This window comes from Ctenocephalides felis, unplaced genomic scaffold (genome assembly GCF_003426905.1).
Source record: "Ctenocephalides felis isolate EL2017-DRISC unplaced genomic scaffold, ASM342690v1 CF-g0.4_SCAFFOLD_03571, whole genome shotgun sequence".
Lineage (NCBI taxonomy): Eukaryota > Metazoa > Arthropoda > Insecta > Siphonaptera > Pulicidae > Ctenocephalides > Ctenocephalides felis.
In genome coordinates, this window is record NW_020539725.1 from 52,565,127 (window position 1) to 52,589,862 (window position 24,736).

Consider the following 24,736-nt stretch of genomic DNA (forward strand, 5'->3'; position numbering starts at 1 on the left):
ATTGTGTTACATACGTGTTTATCACTAGAATTATGTAATTATTGGTTTCCTCACTTAGAAAATAGTAGAACAAGGACATTCATTGCATTTAACCATCATCGCTCAAATTAGCAATTATATCTTATTACTTCAACAAGCAAAAGACAACATTGTAAAAGACAATTTTTAATTTTTGAATTAAATGAGATGGAATTTCTTGAGTTCCAAGTACGTTTTTCGCCACAATATAGTAAATCCCTCAACATAATTGTGATTTTCTACATATGTTATTTTACGCCAGTTATTTCTAATTATATCATTTACCAGCTTTTTGCTGATATTGAATTTTATTTTTTTTTTTTAATAAAATCTATAACAAATGAACGATATATACAAAAACTTGACTATAATGCATATGTATGGATCTAATCATCAGTCAATTAACATTTCAAAGAACTTGCACTGCTCGAGGCAATGTGTTGGCAATAGTTGATCTAGACTTGTTTTAATAAAGTTATAATTATCTTTCAACTTAAACCAATAATTTAAAAACAATGTAGTTCGATTCTTGGAAATCCGTTCAAAATTATTTGGTTTACGCTTAGCAACAGTATAAGACAAAGAAATATAATACAAAGTTTATAAAATTATTATCTAGAAGACTATCAATATTAAAGATGAATTTTAAAGCTGCTATATACCATATTAGATGGCCATATTAGGTGGCCAAAGATGACCACCCAATGGTTTCTTCTTTTTAATTATGTATTAGTAATTATGTTTATTTTAATTGAGTTCCTTGCACCAATTCCTCAAAAAACTATTTTTGAAAAATAGTTTTTATTGCATCAATTTTAAAATTTTCTGGTTGTTCATAATAAATTTATCATCAGACCAATATAAAATTATAGAGTTTGCTGTTAATTACCATCGAGTCTTTTATAAACAGCTTCCCAGAATTATAGATAATAGATTATTAATTATCTCCATCGGCAATTAATCACCTGATTTAATGTCGTGACATTAATATGTAATAATTATGAAGTATTACATGCATTTGTTAATGAATAATTATGTGCTAGACGCAGTAGTAATTTATAGGTACTGACGCTTTAAAATTTACACTTTAACACACTCATAATAAAAAATAAAAATAATAGCTTCGTAAAAATAATTTGAAATTTCATTATAAATTTATTCATATAAATATCAATCAAATTTTTAAAGCACTTTTATATAAAACTTCTGGTAAATGTAAAGCTCTACTTGTAGTAACTACTTTAAATTGGAAGTGTAATTTGTTCTTGGTTTCAAGATTTTTACGTTAAAATTCACTAAAAAAATTTATTTTTGTATTTTGCTTAATTTCATTTAAGTAGTAATTCATTTTTATTTATATTTATTTATTATTATTTTTTCTTTTTATTTCATTTTGTGATTATTATTATGTAATGTGTAATTCAACCCTATAATTTATAGAGTTCTGTCAATAACTCTGATTGTTGTATAATATTGAATAAATAAAAAAAATTACTAGATGTTTTGATAGTATTCAAAGATGAAGTACATACTAGTTACCCAAGTTCTCAAAATTAAAAATATTAATTATATGTTAAATATATTCAAGTATACAAAAAAATTATAGTGCTTCTGGCTCATAGTAAAAACTGTAAGTCAGGGTCATTTAAAATATTTTAATTAAAGGGAATTATCAAAATACATATGTAAAAAGTAGATAAGAATCTCGCAAACTTCTTCCAGAATAATAAGAAGTTGGACTTATATAGTATAAAATATTTGCTTTACTATAATCAATAGGCAATTGATTTGAGAAAATAAGAAATGAAAAACTAATATTTCTTAACAAGGATTTACTAAGCAAATGAGTGAGTATTGAAAACTTATATAATAGTTGATTTAAACATTAAAACTCGTTTTATAATCACACATATTACATAAAATCATGCATAGAAACGATTCATCACTACTTCATTTAATAACATATTTTATAATAAAATGATATATTATTTGCATTATTGAAGTGAGATCATGCTTCCATATATGAAACTAATAAAGCAATGATAAATAATTCTTTATTGTTGTTTTATTGTTGAGATTTCTCATTTGTGAAAATATTATGTAAGAAAAAAAATCATAAACAGACGAACAGTCAGATGAATCTGTAGAATTCAAACAATTCATTTAGAACAAAATGTTAAAAATGTTAAAATGATAAACTAATTTCAACGAAATATGGCAAAAATGGTATCTATATGTTATATTCGCTTTTGATCATATTTCAATGTGATTTCAATGCTAATGGAGAAATGCACATAATCAACAAATATTCTAAATTTTTAATAATTTAAATTATCTCACCTGCTGACACAAAAGACCCCATCCCGGTCGTTGTCCCCCATTTCAGGGTCTCGTAGAAGTTGTGCGCTTCTCCATTCGCCCCTCATGGCGTCAACTTTCTCTCATATCACTACACAAATTTATAATATTTATTTTTATTTTTTTACGTTTAGCACAATTTTATACTTTTATTTAGTTCACAGTTTAAAAAAATTGATTTGGAAACACTTCTTAAAAGAATTCTTTTAACGCGATCTGAAAATAAAAAGAAAGTATGTGTTAGATATATGAAATATTACTTGACGATGATACAGCTTTATAAATAAAATGAACTATTGTAATTACAAGGAGATAATTTATCAAATTTACAGGTTGAGTACAGATATGATATGTATAGGGTGTTCCAGATCTTAATGTCAATCTAAAACGCGGTTATAGAAAATTTCATGTTTCGAAATCCAACTAATGAGTTGTTTTTCCAACATGCCATTATGATATAAAATGTCCCTACTACGGCTGACAATTGTAAATCAACAAATTCACTAAATGTTCTTAACTGAACAGTTGTAAATATAGTAGTTAATGAAAAAAAATGTTTGGAAATTTAGAGCTTGTAGTGCAACCTAGAGCCCCAAGTTTTCAAAAACTAAAACATTTTATTGAACTATGAATTTAAAATTCTTAAAATTGCTAGACTCTGAAAGGCTCTCCTTTGAAAAAAATGTACTAAAGTGTGTTGGCAAATTTCAACTAAAGTTGGCACATTTCAACAGGATTGTAAATTGGTAAAATACTTGATAATTTTATCATTGAAATATTTTATTCTCACATCAGTTCGAAAATTGAACTTCAAATATCTTACGCGCAAGCTTCAATTAGCGAAAGAGCAAAATTTTAAATTCATAGTTTAATAAGAAGTCTTAATTCTTGAAATATTGGAGCAATTGTTTTATTAAAAAAAATAATTTCATAGTTTAATAAGAAATTCTTAATTTTTGAAATCTTGGAGCAATTTTAATGTTATTTTTATTGTGGTCCTAGAAATACATATTTACGGTTTCGGTTCTGAAGCTTAAAAATAAACAAAATTAATAAAATTAACAACAACGACAGAAGAATCGTTATAATATTATCAAAGCTCTAGGTTGCACTTAAAAGTTTGAAATTTACAAACAAAGTCGGATATTTTTTTCTATTTTTAATGTCATTTGACATTAAGGTCTTGAACACCCTGTATAAATAGAATTTCGAGAGGCAGAGCATCAAATAAAACGAAAACGTTTTAGAATTTTCATTCATTCATACAATTTGTCATTAAATTTTATGTCATGAATGGATATGAACATTCGAGAATAAATTAATATAAGGTTCATAATTGATATTATTATGAATTGATTATAATTGAATTAATTGCAGTTGATTTCGATATATCACTTTAAATTGTACTATATTTTTTTAAATGAAAATGAGTTATTATGTCTAAATGTATATATTCAACATATACTTATAGATCCATCCCTTGAAGCAGACAAATAGGAGAGTCAAATATTCGAATTAAAAGCAATTTCAGTAAAAAAGTAAAATACGAGGTCTGTTCAAAAAGTACCCGGAATTACTAATAATTAAATTTCGCGGGTCTGGAGTGTCTGATTGTCAAATTTTTTTTTTATTGTGTTGGTATACATGCCCCTAAAGTATGATGAAATTTTCAGCTATATTCACTGTTTACTTTGTCTGTGGTAGTCGCTAAGGTTCGACGTGTTTTTCTGAGCTCGGCGATTTTTACAATGGAAGAATTGAAAAGTCAAAGAATTTGTATTAAATTTTGCGTAAAAAATGAAATAAAGTGTTGCAAAGTGCAAAAATTCACCAGATATGGCTCCTTGTGACTTTTTCCTAATCCCAAAGTTGAAGAGACCCATGAAAGGACGGCGGTTTTCCTCGATTGAAGAAAATCGCTGAGAGTGCTCAAGGACATATCAAAAAGTGAATATCAAGGGTGCTTCGAAAATTGGAAAAAACGCTGGCATAAGTGTATTATATCTGGGGGGGACTACTTTGAAGGGGACCACATTAATGTAGACGAATAAATAAATATTTTTTTGAAAAAACGAAAATTTCGGGTACTTTTTGAACAGACCTCGTATATTGCTTTCATTTCATGAGCTTATCTTTAAATTTTTTTATTATTGTATATGCAATTTAGCTCAGTACGGATCGGAGACATGGACTACAAGTGCTACTTGGAAAGTTTTGAAATGAGGTGCTGGAGGCAGATGGAGAAGATGAAGAAGACAAAACAACAAATAAAGAAGTCCCGAGAAGAGTGGGCAAAGAAAGGACTCTACTAATCGCAATCCTAAAAAAAAGAAACTGGATCGGACAGCTTCTGCAAAAAGAGTGCCTCCTGCAGAACGTCGTCGACGCTAAAATAGTCTGAAAAGGATGGGAAGAAGAAGAATGCAAATGATTGACGACTTACGCAAGAAGAGAAAATACAGGCAACTGAAAGCCAAAGGATCAAGAAGCATGAAAGCAGAAGGAAAGGAAAATACATACTGGTAATGGGAATGATAGGCAAAGGATGTCTTGCACCAAGGACCTGCCTTCGGGCAGACTACTATTTATTATTTTTATGATCATATGCTATTTACTTATGCATTACAATAGCATCGATAAACCTGTCAGTTTCATCTAAATTAAAAATAAATCTTATGACAAAAGTGATTGGAAATAGAGTAAAACATATAAATAATAGAATTGTGTAATTTGAAAGATATAAATATCTACAGGAACATATTAGCACACTCGATATAATAACAATATATTATTCTATTACTAGGCCACTGAGCATATCTTACAAAACAATTGTAACGCGTCGAACAACTCATTCATGACATTGTTATATAACTGAATCTACTCTACTCGACATACATATTCTCTATGCAGGTTTTTTTTTCAACGGAATGGCTGTAAATCAGTTTTATCTTTTAACAAGTAGGTACTTATTTATTTATTCAATAGGAAACCAAAGAAGCACAAGGTCGGACACTGGAGATGGCTACTTGCGGAATGTAATTATAATAATTACAATTAACGAGAGTCTAATTAATTAACAGGATATCGTAATTGCAAACAATGTGGTAAATGGTAATTATTTCTACAATACTACATTAATAGATCTTTAGTTTCATTCCGAACTTCTTTTCCAATTCTGCTGTCAGACGATTCAGAACTATTTGATTCAGTGAGCAAACACAATTAGCAAATCGAATTTTTTGACGAAACTTTTTCTTGGAAAGTTAAAAATATTATGGTTTTTATTATATTAATAATACATAACAAAAGAACAGGGTAGGCTAATCAGTAAAGGTGTGTAAAACCATATATAAGGTAAGTCGGGGCTTGAAGGTCCGCAGGAAAAAAAGTCCTCAAAAACAAGTATAACATTTTTAATTATACTATTTTAAAGTAGAAGGTAAAAGATGTAATGAGCCATCATAATTCTAACGACATGTAAGAGATGCAATATATCAATATCATAACAAAAGTATTTTTTCTATTGTTGATCTTTTTTTGGTTTTGAGCTCTTTTATTTAGTTTATGATACCGATTTGTAAGTTAGATTCAACTGTTTTTTTCAAATAATCTCTATGAAAGCTTACATGTGGGTGGGGTAAAAAGGACCCACTAAACCTTCACACTGGCAAAACTATAAATAATGAGATAAATCGTAGATATAAAAGTATATTAAATTAAAAATAGCAATTTCTCAAGATATATATTAAATTATCTATCGATGAATATTTTTCACAAAATACTAGATCAAGGTTATATACAGTATAATCTTTGTAAAAAATGTGCTCATGAAATTTGTGTTTCGCATTGGTTAAAAATTTAGCTATTATTACGTAAAATTCCTTTAAAATTTAAATTAAGACCTTTTATCAGTCTACCGATGACTGTCCCTGTTTACTCAGTTTAAGGGGTAAAAAGGAGCAGGTGACAAATTTTAGAAAAATAGCTAAAAAAACATATTTTTATAATCAGGAATAAATGGAAAATTTGGTTTAGACAATATAGTCACTAAAAATTAAATTAGATCTTTTCTGCCCCACCCTACCCTGTGCACTGAAAAATATATGTTTTAATATTAAATGTATAGCGCATCTTTGATATATTCAATTATATGATCTCAAATATTGTTTTGGAAAAAAGGAAAGTGTTATATACTATTTATATCTTTTGCAATTTTAAAAAGTTGCAAAAACATCTTATAACTTATTACTTCATATGAAATCTCTGAAACTACGGAACCATATCATGCTCTCGGATGAAAAGGCAGATAAAAATGCTCAAATTATAATTTAATATATGCTGCTAAGTATATTATAAAAAAATATACAATCAAAATTTCAAACCTTAAATAGCTGCATCCTAACATTATAATATATATTTGCTATTATTAGAACAACACTTCTGATTATATTATTTTGGAGCAAGAAACATCTTCAATAGAAACATTTTCAATGAATCATTTATTTTCAAATTATTGTAGTCTAAACAAAGAATAATTGTTATTATTTAAATGTCAATAATAAATTCGTTGCAGCAAAAGTACAACAAAATCATTTTGAAGTTGTATGAAAATAATCAGCTAGAGCTCATTGTAGAAATCTCGAATTCAGTTATAGTGAATGTAATGCACATTCTTTAATATTTGCGAAATAGTTATATTGAAGCAATCGATTGTTTTGAAAATTGATTTAGTAGAAATGGATAATTATGCACTTTTGCTTTTAGTTATTTTGTATTTCAGAATAAGTACTAAATTTAGAATACATTTGATAGCTAATTATAGATGAGTTAATAAATGCATGATTTAACACTTATTTTTATTGATCACGACTCGCTTATGAATAAATTCATTAAAAATAAGCTAAATCTGGAAGCGTGATTCAGCAAAATTTTAAATTCAAGAAACAACTATTACAACCAATTATCTATAAAAAAAAATATGAATTAAAAATTTCGTAACTGCATTAAATAATTATAAAATCTGTTTATCACATGTGACAATAATGGTAAATATTTTAGTATACTCATAAATATAATAATATAAATAAACATAATATATATAAAATAATTATTGGAACTTAATTTTTCAATAATTAATAAATAATTATTCTAAAAACTCCATTGGTTGTGTGGAAAATTAGTAAATTATTGTAAAACATAATTTTTTGTAAAAAATCATGTAATTCTTAATTCATTACCATTCTTAAAAAATGTAGAATTCTACCAGATTTTATATTAATTTATGATGGAATATGATATTAAAATAAAGTGGATAAAAATATATGTAAGTGGACAGTTGCAGATTGGAAGCAAATAACATAAAAATTAATGAAATATCAAATTAACAAAATAAGTAATTAGGCAAATAAAAATTTTATAAACTTTATTGACCCTCACAAATTAGTGTCCATATAGACTATTTTTATTAGAAATCTTTATTTTACCAATGCAATTATACTTGATCAACTCAATCCAATCTGTTTATATATAACATGTGGAATCATAAAGCTCAAGAAAAAATATGTGCTAATAAAACTTATATCCAATGTCATATCCATTATTATATAATAAAATAAAAGAACGTTTAACCACAGCATTAACCTCAAAAAGCAAAATTAATTACAAAACAATAATTGTCTTTTTATTGCTTTTTATCCTATTTACTATAAATAACTACGAAACTACTATAAAATTTCATGGTAGTTGTTGCTAATATTGCAAATTATAAGCAAAATAATGTTTTATAATTATTAATAAAAAATGTAAAACAAGGATTAAGATTTAGAGAACATGTATTCTTAAGTACTGGATACGTTAGTCTATAAAATTTAAATAAAAATATGAGTTAGTTTGGAATGTTTCTCAGAATGTTCCTAACTTTTATGTACCCAATTATTGGAGCAATTAACATTTCTTCATACTAAATATATGTATGTAGTATGTAACATTACTTTTTTTCATTTAGAGTAAGTATTTTTTATTTTATAAAAGTATGTTACGATAATGCTAGTTCCACATGATACCTTATATTGTATGTATCTTTACTATCGACTTAATAAAAGCAGAAATAATCTCAATTGAAAAATTAGTTATCTTAATGTAAGAATCGTGCTTGGCAATTTAACGTTACATTTGAAATTAAATATTACATAAACAAAAGCAAGAAGAGAACATCGAACTCGTCTTAAAAGTTCAATTCGATGGATAAAAACCTGTGCGTGTCTTGGAAACATCTAGGGCAGAATTCTAAAATGTTATATGTTTCAGGTAATTGATACATAGATATAACAGATAGTTCTTTAGTTTCTAAAAGGCTAATATATTCTCTAAAATTATTTCAATGCGCACACATCAATATGTTTGAAATTCGACTCGCGACTCGCAATTAAAAAAAATCCGAATATTCATAATATTGGTATAATTCAATAAAGCGTATTTTTCCGAAAATAATAACAAAGGAATAATTTATAGAAAATTTTCATACAATTGATAACTATTAAAATAAAAATGATTGGTTATAAATTTTCTACTGAAATATTATCATCTAGTATTTTGCTCAAGATAAGGTTGAACAAAAAAATCAACAAACAGAAGAAAGTATCTATTCTATATTGAGTAGTTTTTTTTGAAACTGTGAAAAATATAAAATGTGAAAATACTATGCTCTAAACAGTCTATTAAATAAATCATCATATTATGAAACCCATTATTATCATCTAACTATTAGTCAATGTTGTCATGGACTTCAATTTCTTTAACCTTAATTTATTTTAAGACTCATTACAACTTACAATGATAACAATAATCAAAATATATATGATCCTAATTGGAGAAATAACTCTTAAAAACTTTCTGTCCTTTGAGTTAATCATTTTTGAATCAGAAGTATCAATTTCATACTCTACGAGTAAAATTTGCAAGTCATGGAAGATTAGATGTCCCAAAAAGTGGAAACTGTCAATTATACACATTGTGCTTGTTAATTCTATCTCTAGAGTTATTATGATATTGGATGTATTTATTTATTTATTAAATCTCTAATAATTCTAATGTTATGCTTTATGATCTTTGGTATTACTAAAGTTCTTATAATTCATATTTATGTTGGACTAGACTTTCACCCTTCAACTGCACTTACATTTAATCCATAATACCTTAAGAATAACCATTCATAAGCTTTCGACTTCACAAAGGTATAATAACAATTAATAAAACACCGTGTATTACTAAGGAAATAAAATACTGAAGTTATGTAATGTATAGTCGGTACATTTCTGCACAATGAAAAGATTGCTTTGCAAAAATCTGGTAAGTTTAGTGTGCCAACGATAATTACTATACTATACAAATATATTCACTTATAAAAGTTGTTATTTACAATAATAGGTTTAATAGTAACTGAATACATCGCAAAACATTTTAAGTATTTTATGTAATCTATATGAATCAGAATAATGTTGAATAAATGCATTATACATTTAAGCCAGTTATTGCGTCATGATTACGAAAGTGTATTAGCACAATCTAGTCCCAGGTTTGATTCTAACCTGGGCCAACTCGATATCAAGCAGTATGATATCAAAATTAAACTTGAGGTTGTAGTTCTCAAATATAATCTCATATGGTAACACTAATAAAACAAGAAATCCAGTAACTCGAAACTTATTTATTTATTTAAACAAAATTCTATGTCACCCTACAAATTTTGAAATTTATGAATTTAAATACTAAAATTTCTTAAATCAAACTTTTTTTTGTGAGGTGCATTCTAAACTAGTTTTTATTTCCCTATTTTGACATGGTTTTTGTTAAATTATATAACACATGAAATATTTTTTGAATGAACCTGATTTTTTTTAATTAATTTTGCATAATCGGTTTTTTTCATTAATTTTAAATAATCTGATTTTCTACCGCCAAATGGCCTTTTTTACCTTTTTTTCTAGAAGTGCGAAATCGCTGGACCTGCCTTTGCAAAAATTTAATCACTTTTTCATTACGACAAGACAAGTGAAATGTTTTTTGAATCATTCAAATCGGAAGCTCCATTTTCTCAAAAACTGAAATTCAATTTTCTGCACTATTTGCTCCGTATCTCCAAAACATCTGAACCAACTTTTGGCAAAAAACGTCTACTTACCAATAAAAATCGAACTTTTGGATAAATCAAATCGGTTGATCCGTGTTGAAACATTGTATCCGTACATACACACATGCTGACATCAATTTTTTTCTAATTATAAGGTATGCCAAAATGCTCAGAAATTATATTCCAGTAAGTCACATATTAAAACGTTTACTGTCCCAATTTTACAGAATACAAATCGCTATTTCTCTATTCACTAATCAGGTTTATTAAAATATGAAAAGATGATATATAAGCGATTTTTTTAGTATTTTAGTATTATGTAGATGGCCAAATTAAATATTTATTAAAGGCATTCTAGTTTATTTCACGTAATCTCTCTCTCTCTCTCCGCGCAGAAACAATATGCTCTTCATCGCCAAAATATGTAAAGTTGTCATCAAATATTACCCAACAGCAAATATTTGGTTAATTTAAAAAAATCGCCAAATCACGTATTCCTTTTAAGAATCTTATTACATAATCCTCTTCACCGCTATTATATATTAAGACAAACATAAATAAATATAGGCTGTATGTGGTGTGTACAAACAAACATTGCAAAAATGAGGCGAGCTGCACAGAACGCGTAATACTGCGACAAAGAATTTCTTAATATCCACTTGGCAATCACCATATCATAATAATTTCTACAAATATTTGCTTAGTGTAAAGTTGATGAAACCTCCGCACGCGGTCTTACGGCGGTTATGCCAGCCAAATGGCGTAAGTTTTCGACGCACTTGCTGAATTATACTGATTTTATGAAAAATTAATACAGGGTTTGAAAAATCTAATAGATTTCTTAACAAGACTCAGTTGGTCATAGTCTAACTTTTGTGATACGCCAAAGGTCAGAGAACCATCATATCTAACACTATACTTAGGTCAACTATTATATTAGGTTCGCCAATTTGATGCTCAATTGCCAAGTAAACGTAGTATGAATAACCTGCATATGATTCCGAATTATTAGCCTTAAGACATTATATAAGTGATCGAAATAGGCAGAATTCTAATAAATCTACCCTACAAATTCCTCAAATTACAAAACATGTTTGTAAAGTGCATTTTTAACTTACCGTAGGGTAAGTTATTGTAATCGTCCAAAAATCAAAATTAAAAATTTGTTCATTTTTTCACGTTGTGAAAGTTTCTGAATATTTTGGCATAACTAAAAAAATGGATACATATACATATACATATGTATGTATGGATACAAATTTTTGTCACGTTTTCGGGCGCACGGATCAACCGATTTGAATGGCCACAAAACATTCTATTTCTATTGATAGGGAGATATGCTGATTAGTTTTTGGCAAAGGCAGTTCCAGCCGTTTCGGAGATACGGAGCAAAGCATGCAAAAAATAGAAATTAAGTTTTTGAGAGAACGGAGCATTCGATTTGAAAGCTCCAAAAAACATTCAATTGGTAATGACGGGGAGAAGTGGTGATTAGTTTTTGGCAAAGGCGGCTCAGCCGTTTCGGAAATGCTGAGCTAGATGTGCAAAAAATTGCAGTTTTTTAAGAACTAAGCATTCGATTTAAATGATTCAAAAAAGTGTTGACGAAACGATTGATTTTGGGGATTTTTTTTTATTCCCTAAAACATTTTTTCGAATATCGAAAATTCTTCGAATTTTAATTATTTTCTATCTAAAGTTCTCAAGCACAATTATATATTTCAAATAAATAATTTTAACTTTGCACTTCAGTTTATATGATTCTTATATATATTTTTGACAATAGTTAGAAGTTTTTAATAGTAATTATGTTAAATTTTAATTAAATCCAAACTGAAGGTAAGTACTCATGTATGAAACAAAGTAAAATTATATCAAATGAATTAAAAAGTTGTATATTTCAAATTATTTCATATGACTGCATAATTCAATTGTAATTTATCAGAATTGAAAAAACTTACTTCTATGCAATCTTTCAGAAAACAAACTCTGATTATTTACATATACTCTCAAAATTGCTATTTTTTTTAAATCGGAAATAAAATATCTCTAGTTCGGAATTTTTCTGAAACACTTTTCATCTAAAAGTTTATTGAATTCTTACAGAGCTTTTGAAATTATGCAATCCTTTATTTCATTTATTTAATCTGCCATATAACTCATGCAAATTAATCGATTGATTTGAAAGTTAAGAAAGTAACGAGATGAGACTATTATAATTTTTAATAAAAAAATGCTTGTTATTACAAAAATATGTAAAGTATTCTATTTAGAACAAGTACAAAAAATACGTAATTTAAATTAATTGAATAGTTCAAAATCATCCAACTACACTACAATAAAATATAAAGAATTATTTGATTTTAAACAAATGATCAATATGCTCGAATTATAACAAAGGGAAATTGTGTATATGAGATGTAATAAAAATAGTAGTCTGCAGATTCAATATAAAATCTGAATTAAAGAAACTCACATTATGATCACATTTTACAAAAAAAAAGCTCGATCGTCGTCAAATTGGAAAAATCGATCGTCTGAATGCAGTGAAATTAATATTTGTTTAATTTTTCAGTAAAAATTATCTGTTTTCAGAAGATGTACAGTCAAACTTTAGTACAACCTTGACAAAAATTTAGATAAATCATAAAAACTAGACATCTGGTTAATAGATTTTCCGTGATAAGTTTTTTATGGGAAGTAAAGATATTCAATCAAGCGTATGAAGACAGGTTTAGCAAATATTTATAAAATTCATTTTTAACAGCCATGTGCATAGGAGTTTTGGTCCTGCAAGGTTTCAGATTCGATAATCAACTAAGAAAGCCTGATCTCAAGCAGTAGATATATCGAATCTTATATATTTAGATTTGAAACTTTGATAAAATGATCATCAAGTAAGTTTTCATAATCTAATTTATATTGGAAGCAACATGTATGCAGAAACAAAAATCTTGTAAAAGCCTTTATCTAGTAATTTTTAAAAAATAAGCTCATGGTTAGTTCTAATCTTGAGTAAATGCAAAAATCTAAGAAAACAAACTCTGATTATTTACATATACTCTCAAAACACTTTGGCAAAAAAATCAAAAATCGTATAGGGTTCTCAATATGATTTAAAAACATCGGTTATTACTAAAGTGGGTAATTTTTTTTTATTATAGTCACTTTCATATTTAAACTAAACTCAACAATCCGTTTGGATGACTTTGCCAAATTAATGGATTTTGAAACAAATTTGCGAAACTATCTGCCCACACTGATATCGGATTCGCCCACCGTACATGAATTTCTATGAAATATTTTTTACTAGAGTACTGACAGAGTATGCCGTCATCTTTACAATTGTTCAGTCGTCCATAACATAACCAAATACAAATGTTATATAACACATATTTCCTTAACAAAATTAAAATAAATAATTTCGTAAATGTATGAATATACAATAGAAAATATGATGGATGATGGCGTAGAAGTAAAGGAAAAAGTGAAGTATGAGGAAGACTTAAAACACTCTAAGTTGTTTTACGTTGTCAATAGTAAACATTCACATAATTATTATGGAGAAGATTCTTTTAAAAGACAATATCAATATATATATATATATATATATATATAAACTTCTTGTAAGTCTATAATACCAAAATGCTTCATTACTATCATTAGAGTACTATCAATAGCATGATCAAACGAAATTTTTTCAAACTCACAGGTTAAGCTAGATTTTCTTTTACCAAAGTTGATAATCAGAAAAGATTTTAATGAAAATTTGGCTGGCTCAAACTTCAATTTCAAGAACTGTGTTTTTCAGCAAAAAATTGGGAAATGATTCAAAGAAACAGAATCAAGATGCGCCATTGTAAAATTTTTAGAGTCTATTTATTTTGACCCTTTCCACTCGGATGTTGCAATATCACATTTTACTTCAGCAATGTCCGAGTGCAACGGGTAAATATAATATATTAGTACATGGAAACATGGAAACAACTATTTAGAAATATATCAAGTATACAATTTTAATAATTTTTACCAGAGGGGTAAAAAATCGTGGCGCAATATTCAAATCTTGTTTTAAGATGGATGGATTTGTTTTCAAAATAATGAAAAATTTGGAAAATTAATCGCAGAACTATTTTATATGGTTTATTACAAACAAAAATATATACACAAATTATACATAATTTTTAAATGAGGGCATAATGTAAGAATTTGGTGGGCGACCAAGATTCGTTTCTTTAGTATTATCGAACTTGGGAAATACATGGTATTTATATGAATCACGAAAAAATCCTACTTTAAATAATTAATTAGCACCAAAAATATGATTAAAGTCTTTAAGAAAACATGTGCTCTATCGCAATTAATAGATGATATTTTTCAAATCAGAACTGGGTTATTAGTTGTTGTGATGAATATTTTCCTCAACCTCAACAATAGGAAATCTAATGGTTGAATAGTCTCTATTTGATATATTTTATTATTAAAATTCCTCTAAAGATGATATATTTTTACTTTGATGCAGCAATGTCAGGAAAGTATTTTAACTTGGAACACATTTTTATCTGTATTTTCAAGTAAAAACCAATATCACTACTGCTAAATATCAGGAACCTAATGTGGTAGCTTCTGCTTAAGATTCTGCCAAAAGCCAAAGAAAACCAAATTTTAAATTTGTTAACGACTTTTGTGATTCTGGTATCAACAGTACTTTGCAGAAACAAGGTATTGCGGTAGACTGAAAAACCAATTATTTCAAGATACTTCTTAAAAATACACACCCACAATCACTTCTACAGTCTTTATTAAATACGTACATATATATCTGTATACAGATTATGTAAATTTATACACATGTATTCAATAAAAAGTATACAAAGCACTTGCCGCTTTATACTCATAGTACTTAGAGATCAGTTACGTAAATTTTGTATTGTGTCCACATGAATAGTATATTGCAAGTAATTCAAATTCATACATATACACATAAATATATATAATATATACATATATGTATGTATATACATATATCTTATATATTTACAGAAACAAGCAAAGAATGCAAATTCCAAATAAGTTATTCAACAAACGTCAAGTCAAGCCTACATCTTGAGATGTAGTATTATACATTTATATATACACACACATATATATATATATATATATATATATATTAATCATTCTTATAAATTTATTCATACATGTGTTTCAGCCAGAGTTGAAAGAAGCAATTCGAACAATACAGTTAAGAATTTGTAATTATGCAATGTGTAATACACATATGTAAATTTGTGTAACCATTGTATTGTTGGAAAATAGGTAAACATAAACAATATCTTCAATTTATTCTAAGAAGTAGTTTTAAATACTCTATAAAAATGGCCAGCGATTTGAATTTACAGTGCCGATGAACTCTATGATATAAATTTATGGCTTCAAATTACGCCGACTGTGTGTTTTAGAATCAAATTATTCCGGTAGTCCATAATAAAAAATTATCTAAAAAAATCTAGAGTCACCCATATTTCTACATATTAATTTTAAAATCAGAATTAAATGTTATATATATTCCAAATATAATAAAAGTTTGGCATCTGAGAATTGACTAGATTAGAATTCTGGTGAGAAGAGCAAACTCTCCTAAGAAAAATATTTCTATTATGAGCGTATGGCGTTTTTTTAGGACTATCCTTACAATTAGTGATCTAGACTCTAGAGCAATCGTGAAGTAATTCCTCATCCTTGAAGGCTACCCAGTGATTGTCCATTCTCTTTGAGGTTATCTCGAAGGGGAAGTTAATGTTCTCATAAAAAATCCGATTCGCTAATTTTGTGTTTTCTCGACGTTTCAAGCCATTCTGAATTCAATGAGACCAAATTAAAAACTGAGCCGATTTTTATGAAACTTTTTTTGGCGATATATATCATGGTCTTGTAGATCTTACTGAAATATTACGGCCTTACGACAAGTAGTTTAAATTTAAAAATTCAAAGTTTGAGAAAATGAGTAGTTTTTTGAAGTTTGTTAAAATTAAAATTAGACGATTTACTTGGTATAACTATAGAGTACTTGGTCTTAATGAAAATACTAAACCAATTGAGTCCAACTGGTTCTTTATAAAAATTGTTGATTTTTGAAAATTTGCTTTTAAAAAATATTCCGAGTTAACGTGGTCGTTCGTTTTCAATGATGTGTAATAATCCACTCTGAATACTTTTAATCACTCATATATTAATTTATTTAAGTAGATTATTGATTAAGTAGATTATTTACACATATCGGGAAGTTCATGTAACTTGTCTCAATGCCAAATACCAATACCAACTAGTTTCCAATAGCAATTTGATATAATTTTGTTAAAATGCACCAAAGCATTTTTTTCACTAAAATCATCATCATTTATCGCTAAAATTTCTATAATAATATTTTGCTACATTGACACAATAATTATAACATTTTTTGATACCAAGTTGCACATTGTGGAAGAATTCTAATTACATAGCAGAAAATATTTCTGTATTAATTAATTCATTAGATAATAATTCATTGAGCTCTTAGTGGAAAAATATGGAAGGTATTAAAAATCTGAGACATTTGAAAAATTCATCAATTTCATAAAACTTGCCAGAGAATTTCAACATAATACTACTGAGAAAAGATTGAAAAAATAACTTAGGTTACATTAATATCTGTAAATTTCAAAATCTTTGACATTGATAATTTTTTCTGTAATTTTACTCTCAACAAGTAAAATTATTTATGTAAAAAAATCATAAAATATTCAAATTTTTAAGTACAAAACTATATACTCCAAATCAAACACACGTCCACAAAAAAGAAATGAACCATAAATACTGTTTAAGTTATTTGAATATAGATAGAAATATTTTGAATAAATATAATCACACCTCAATCAGCTTGATATCAAGCAGGACCTATGCCGATTTTTACATGAAAATATAGATGGAAATATGTTTCCTAGTAAGATTAGCCCTTCCTCAGCGTTGATATATTAAATTAAAAATCATCACCATTTACGAAATTCTAATAATGAAATATACCAAATAGAGATATGCCAAATGAATCCCAAAGATATAATGTATATCATGTACATAAACCTGACAACTCAAATATATTAACATTTCTACATATCATATTAAAAATAAAATTATATTTAAAAAAATAATAAACAAGTTTTGTAAACAACTTGCAGTTTAAACAATTAACCTGTTTACATTATCATTTCCAAAGCTCCACTTCAATTGTGTTTCCGATAATTTTTCTAATGATTGACTCTCATAATTAAAATATGAATAATAAATGCATCATTATCATACTCTTCTAAATAGAACAGAAAACAGTTCAGAAACATATTGCATAAAAATACCGTTTTAATCCGATCGCATTTTCTATCCAGTGTTATCACGGTATAAAATATAGAATTAATTAACTATAGCTAAAAACAGAGTCAGAGCTATTTGTAAATTTCAATTAAACGGCATTAATAGCATAGTATTCGATTGTAATCTTAGGCATTTTATACGTTCTAACTTTTATAAATTAAAATTCGCCAATTCGATATTATCAATTAGCGGCCTACGTGCTAACAGTCACATCAGGTGTTTGTGCGTTTGTACAAGTATTGTTGTAAACATAGAAGTTAAATTATTTATTAAACAATTTCAGCTATCGCCTTATTTATTGTTGTACATGATGTTAATACTTCCTCAATGAAAACACGAGAAGATAAATCTAGACAAGAATTTATAGACAATGATAACGATAAAAATTTATTGAACAAATTTTTTTAAATATCACAGCTCGTACACGTGCTAACTACGGGAACTCAATTTCTCCAAGTTAAATAAAGTTGCAGTTTTGATAACTGGACATTTTGAAACCATAAGTTAAAATTTTGCCATACGATAATTTTGATTAATGACATTTAACAGTAATAATAATTATCTGGACCAACATGAAATCACTTATCAGAAATACATTTTATGGAGATTGACAATTCATATGGAAAAACACAACAAAAAATGTTACTAAATATATTTATATTTATTTATATTTCGGATAAAGGATTAAATTAAGTAATTACGGAAAATAAATTATCTTAATTGAATTGATTACAGTAAAATACAACTCTAAAGTAATATTAAGCCTATCATTAGTATTATCTTATACAATAACTTGAAAAAAAAATGTTATAATATTGAGATAGTTTATTTAAAGCTTTTAGATCTTGAGATTCTTCTAATGGTAAAAAAAAATCTTTAAATATCAGTTACGCAATTTTCATTTAAGCCCTAAATCTGGAAAATAATAATTAAAAGCAGTATACGTTTTTATTTGAAAATAGGGTAGAGCGGGGCTCATCTCAAAAACAAGTAAAGTTACGAATTGTTTAACAACAATATTTGAAAGTAGAGGAAAAAAGATGTATAACCAGCTATCACCTTGATGGTGCCATCGGGAGAAAAACGACAATATTTGAAAATCCATAACAAAAGTATTTTATTCGTTGTTTTTTTTGGTTGTGAGCACTATTGTTTAGTTTACAAGACCTTAATATAATTTTTAAATGAACGTTATTCAATTGTTTTTTGTTGTTAAATTTTGATTAGATTCAACAGTTTTTCATGTATTCTCTATAAAAGCTTACACGTGAGTGGGGTAAAAATGTCCAGCTGAACTTCACCCCCAGATAAAGATTTAGACAATAAGATAAAGTAAATGATGTATTAGTTAATAAAGAAGTAAATTAAGTTAAAAAACAATTTTACAAGACATACTTAAATTAAATAAATAGTTATTGCAACTCTGCTGATGCATATTTATGACAAAACACCAGATCAAGGTTACATATAATGACATCTCTGTAAAAAATGTACAGATGAAATTATATTTTGCAATCGTTGAATAATGTAGCTATTATTTTTTTAAATCTATTTAAAATTTAACATAAGACATTGGACCCGTTTGCCCCTTTTACCCCGTCTATGGGTTAAAAAGAACCAGGTGACAAATTTTTGAAAAACGACAAAATTAGATGGAAGTTTTACTCAACATAGTCAGATAATTGTTTGGTCTTACAATTATAATTCTATATTCTAGAACTAATAAACTATTAGATGTCATTATACGTGTATTCTTTTATGCAATTATTTTTTTAAAAATTACAATATAATTTTTTAATTTTTAACGTGTATATAAAAATTGAGCAAGTATTTCATTGGCAAGTGTTAATGAAAGGAAAATTTTTAATCTTTCGCAAGCAGGCCAACTTAAAACTTTATGACCCAAGCATGCCCACAACAATAGATTAGTTAAAATAATTTATAAAAAAAAACATATATAAAAAATGTAAAGCCAAAATCATAATAGCGTTCACAAACCAACGATAAAAACGATGGTCTACATAGTATTCCAATTGTAAATATAAGATCCTGAATTTCGATAGTTTTATTAAGTATTTCATAAAAAAATCTCCAAGGAATTCAAAACTAATAATAAAAACTTGTATATAATAAAAAATATATCTATAATAAAAATCATTATTCATAAGTATGTTGTCTAATCTAATATGAAAACTTGTATTTTTCCAGCATCCATGCAACATTTCGAAGATCTTGTTCTAATAATTACACAAAAATTGATAGGCATGTTAAAAAAAAACATTTTCAAATATATACTGAAAAAATGCTGGCAAATAGTTTTGTGGAGTAGATATAATATTACAAAAGTTGCAAACTATGAAATTTTTAATACGCGATTTTGATGAACAATAAGATCATATGACAATTTCAACCTGATGGAAATATTGTTTTTAATAAAAATTTAAAATAATATGCAATTAAAATAGTTGATGGTATGAGATGTTATAAATTAATATTTTAATAATATTATTTCAGCAATTTATAATTTGACCTATAGTTATTTCTTTGTCATGCCTGAACATATTTTCTTGCGAAGGGGATTCACAAAATGAAATTATCTAACTTTTTAAAAAATTACAATGGTTTTCAAAGGACTTATGATTGTTTCAACGATCTGGTTTTAGTTTCTTAATTAACATATTTTCTGCAAGTTTATGAAAATCCTGAATTCAAGAAAAACCTTAGTTATAATTCCTTATATAATATATTTTAGTTTATATAATAAATTTGCTTTGTTTGTGGCGTTATTTTTATACTTTTATATTTGTTTCCAAGCAAATTTATTTACTTATTTGGACTCGATGAACGAGTTTTTCTTGCAAAATTTTGTTATCAAAATCAACCGTTCTAGCATGTTTTAACCATTAGTCATTACATTATTTATTTTTGAGCTCGTGTAAATGCAAATTTTGACAATTGGGCAAGTCTAGTAAACTATTCGCACATCTATGCAAATTTATTTTGCATTCGCATTCAAAGAGAAGAAATACTCATATGCTATAAGGAAATCATCAATGTTCAACAACATTGTTTATTCCTATATGTAAAGATATTAAACAAACATAAAAATTTAATTACTGAACATTATGCGTAAATTGATTAGTGAAAGATTAAGATTGTTTTCATTGTTGAAATTAAAATATCTAGGAAAATAAATATCCAATGAAGCTTCTAACTAATTTACTGCTAACCAAATAAACAATATTTTTGAAGTATTATGGAAATTTTTTTTTGGTTGATGTAGGTTGACTCAAATAAGTACTCCAGAGTTTGTAAAAGCAAAGAATCCTAATACCAATCCTCAGTTTATTGTTAAATTAATTTTGAACAAAATATTTAATATCATAATTTTTAACTAAAGAAAAAGCACAAAATCTTAACAATCCAATCCAGTCTTTTTTAACAAAATGTTACATAAATCGACTTAGAGTAAGAAAACCATTTTTACGAAATTTACAGACTGACAACAAGATCACAATTTTCATTACAAATATTTTATTTGAATAAAAATAATGGCAAGTTTTACTATACAAGAACAAAAAATATCATATTTGCACTAGTGTGATGAAACAATAGAAACGTGCGAAAAGAACTATTTACTATTCTGATCAATAAATGTTGTTTTATGACTAGAGATCCGATTAATTAAAAACTATTGTTTATATATATATATAAATATATATATATATATATATATATGTGTGTGTGTGTGTGTGTTTATTTGCTTGAAAGTTGATATTTATAAAATCTCTAGTTATTCTCCTCAGATGGATCTTACGAAGAAGCATCATCAATCACGTCCATACTAAAGTTGAATCTTCAATCAAATCCAAGTTGTTAAAATAAAATGATTGAATAATTCTTATTGCTTTTATTCAAATAAACATTTTATATGTTTAATAAATGCATTTTATATTTTAGTGCATTCTAAAAACGGATTTTTAATGAGAAACTTACACCGATAAGACTTGACATTAGCCAAAATTGCAAAATTGCAAAAAAAATATCACCAAATAAAAATATTTGGTATTTTGCAATTAAATATAAAATTCAAAATACCTATTCTATCTGCACATGGATTCAAAATTCACTTGCATAAGTTTTCTACAAAAACATAAGCCAAGTTTTCAGTGCAAAAAATGAGAGAAATTGTTGACCACAAAATTTGAAATATTCATAACTAATCGTTAATATTTACATAATTTATGCATACATAAACTTTGCCATCTATGATATACTTGTCTATGCAAAAATTTGAATGATTAATATAAAATTATAAAAATTAAGCAAAACCATATTGGGTTGGCAATAAAAATAAATTTGATAATATATATACAAAACAAAATTCGTGACCTGAAATGTTTTGTATGTTGCATTGAAAACAATTTAGTTTTTCTTTATAGCAAGTAATAGTAAATGTGTCATTGCATTATTTATAGAAAATGTTCTATAAGATGGACTATTAAATTGCAACGTACTTGATGTCAGTTTTAGAATGTTTGCATTTATCAGACTCGAACATAAAATAATAAATTAATTACTTTGAAAATATTACAATTAATTTGATCGACCAATAAAACATTTATGATCGATTACATCATGTTTTACCATAAGTCTTTAGATGACTTTTGAAAACCGTTGGAAGAGTCATAGAATATAATATTTTATGAATTTATATAATGTAAAAATCTATTCAAGACTTCAGGAATATATATGTGATTTTTCTTAAGATTATTTTATGCTAAATGCTTAGCTAGGAATGAAATCATTTTATTGCAGTATTTATAGTTTGATTTAGTTTCAATGATATTTGGAAATTATTTTATACTGAATGCTTAGCTAGTAATGTGCATTTTTTATTGGTCTATTCATATTTTGATTTAGGTTTTATGACATTTTGAAGAAATGTAATAAAAATTAAAAAATTAATACATTAATTCAGAAGAATAATAATTATTATTATTTTGGAATATTCAGCATAGATGTAATAAAAATAATTTTATCAAAATTTTGCTCACCTTTTAAGCTTCCAAATTTTGTGAACCTTTGTATAGTTTGTCACTTTATTTTTGGTCACACTTACTAACTGTATGGCATCACCATTAATGAAAATTAAAAATTATTTTTTTTAATTGTTAAATTTAATATTTATGTATATATAAATATATTACAAAATTTATCTCATTAATTGAATTAAAATTTTATTTCTATATTATTACAAAAAATTGCGGAAAAAATATTTTAAATTGGGGCTAAAATATGATTCAGATTTGTGTTGTGAAAATTGGATAAAAACAGTCAAAATTATAGAAGCAAAAAAATCAAATGAAAAAGAATATTTTAAATTACCCAAAAATAATGATACATCACGACATAATATTTATAAAAATGGAACCAAAAATTAATAAAGAAATTTAAATTTAAATAATAATATTTAAAAAGAAGTTTTTGAATTTATGAAGGAATTTTATTGAACATGAAAAACTATTTAGGTTTATCAACTTTTTAATTATTTTATGGATAATAGGGTTGACAAATATTTTTATTAATTTTTAATAACGTTAAAAAACCGCAATTTTTTATATTTTTGAACACTTGATGTATTATAGATAAAATAATGTAGCTGAATATAGATTTTTAACATCAATAGCTTAATTAGAAACATATATAAAAAAATAATCTTAAAAATATTTATAGTTAATATTTTAATGATATTAATTAAATTAAATTAAATTATATATATATATATATATATATATATATATGCAAATGTTTTTTTTTAATTCCGTCACTAAACAAAATGATACCTCAATACAAAAATTAAAATACCACTTGTATTAACTATTATCAAACCAACTTTAATTCAATTAAAATAAATTTTAAAATTTCACTAGAAAACTGCATAAACACTACAGGTAAGCATGATACCTGTTCGAAAGTTCGAACGATACTGAATTATTCTTCAACAGCAAACTCTTTGGGCTACTGAAAGGATCGAGGGAGATAAAAGATGAGTGCGGTAAGCTTAGCCAGAACGAGATGGAGATATTTGAATAATTGTGCATGAGGTTGTGCAAGGTGCTGGCTGGCGAACAGCTGATTTTTCTGATATGCCGCTTTTTGCAGGTAAGGCTCGGATAACATAGTGAATTGGACAAGGATCAAGGCTCTGATTTTGTTTTTTTTTATTATCACATATTTATATATTTAAACAGCAAACAGAACCTTATGCCCTATTAGCTGTTGGGCTAAAACTTCTCCTTACTTCGTATTTTTTAGATGGTAACCCAATGGTTAATCCATCCATATTTGATGATTTTTCGTTATTAGATTTAATCTAATAGGGCTAACTTTTTATTGGTGCAGCAATGCCGGGCAAGGGCTATTTTTACTTGGAAACATATTGCTATCTATATTTCCAAGTGAAAATCGTTGACAACAGGCTGCTCGAAGTGGATATCTAACCCGGGATCTCTGATTCAGGTCTCGTCGCTCTTAACCGCTTACCTACGGACGAGCCCGTGGGCTCTGAATTAGAATTTTATAAGAGACTCTTAGAGAGGAATCCATAAAATTAAAAAAATATTTTTTTTAATATTTGCACTCATTCCATCCTGAACATCAGCAAATCTTTGGTCGTACCTAAATATGTCGAAATCTATTGCCAATCCCCTGATTGGACGTCCGGGTATAAATGCATAAAATTAAAGAAAATATCTATGCATCATAATTATCTATCTATCACTTTAAGGGGGTTGTTTGGTTTTTATTTATTTTTTTTCGATTTTGAGA

The 24,736-nt window shown here is 26.7% G+C and overlaps 1 protein-coding gene across 1 annotated transcript in view; it reads right to left on the bottom strand.

Annotated features, from left to right (window-relative positions):
* The window catches only part of LOC113386235, a 61,678-nt gene extending 37,826 nt beyond the window's left edge, over positions 1 to 23,852 (bottom strand). Inside the window, exons 1-3 of the mRNA XM_026624027.1 lie at positions 23,752 to 23,852; positions 22,963 to 23,030; positions 2,359 to 2,592 (exon numbers count right to left, since the gene is read on the bottom strand). Coding sequence (XP_026479812.1) covers positions 2,359 to 2,444 — 86 coding nt within the window. The 5' untranslated portion in view covers positions 2,445 to 2,592; positions 22,963 to 23,030; positions 23,752 to 23,852. The remainder of the gene's footprint in view (positions 1 to 2,358; positions 2,593 to 22,962; positions 23,031 to 23,751) is intronic.
* Positions 23,853 to 24,736: the final 884 nt, after the last annotated feature.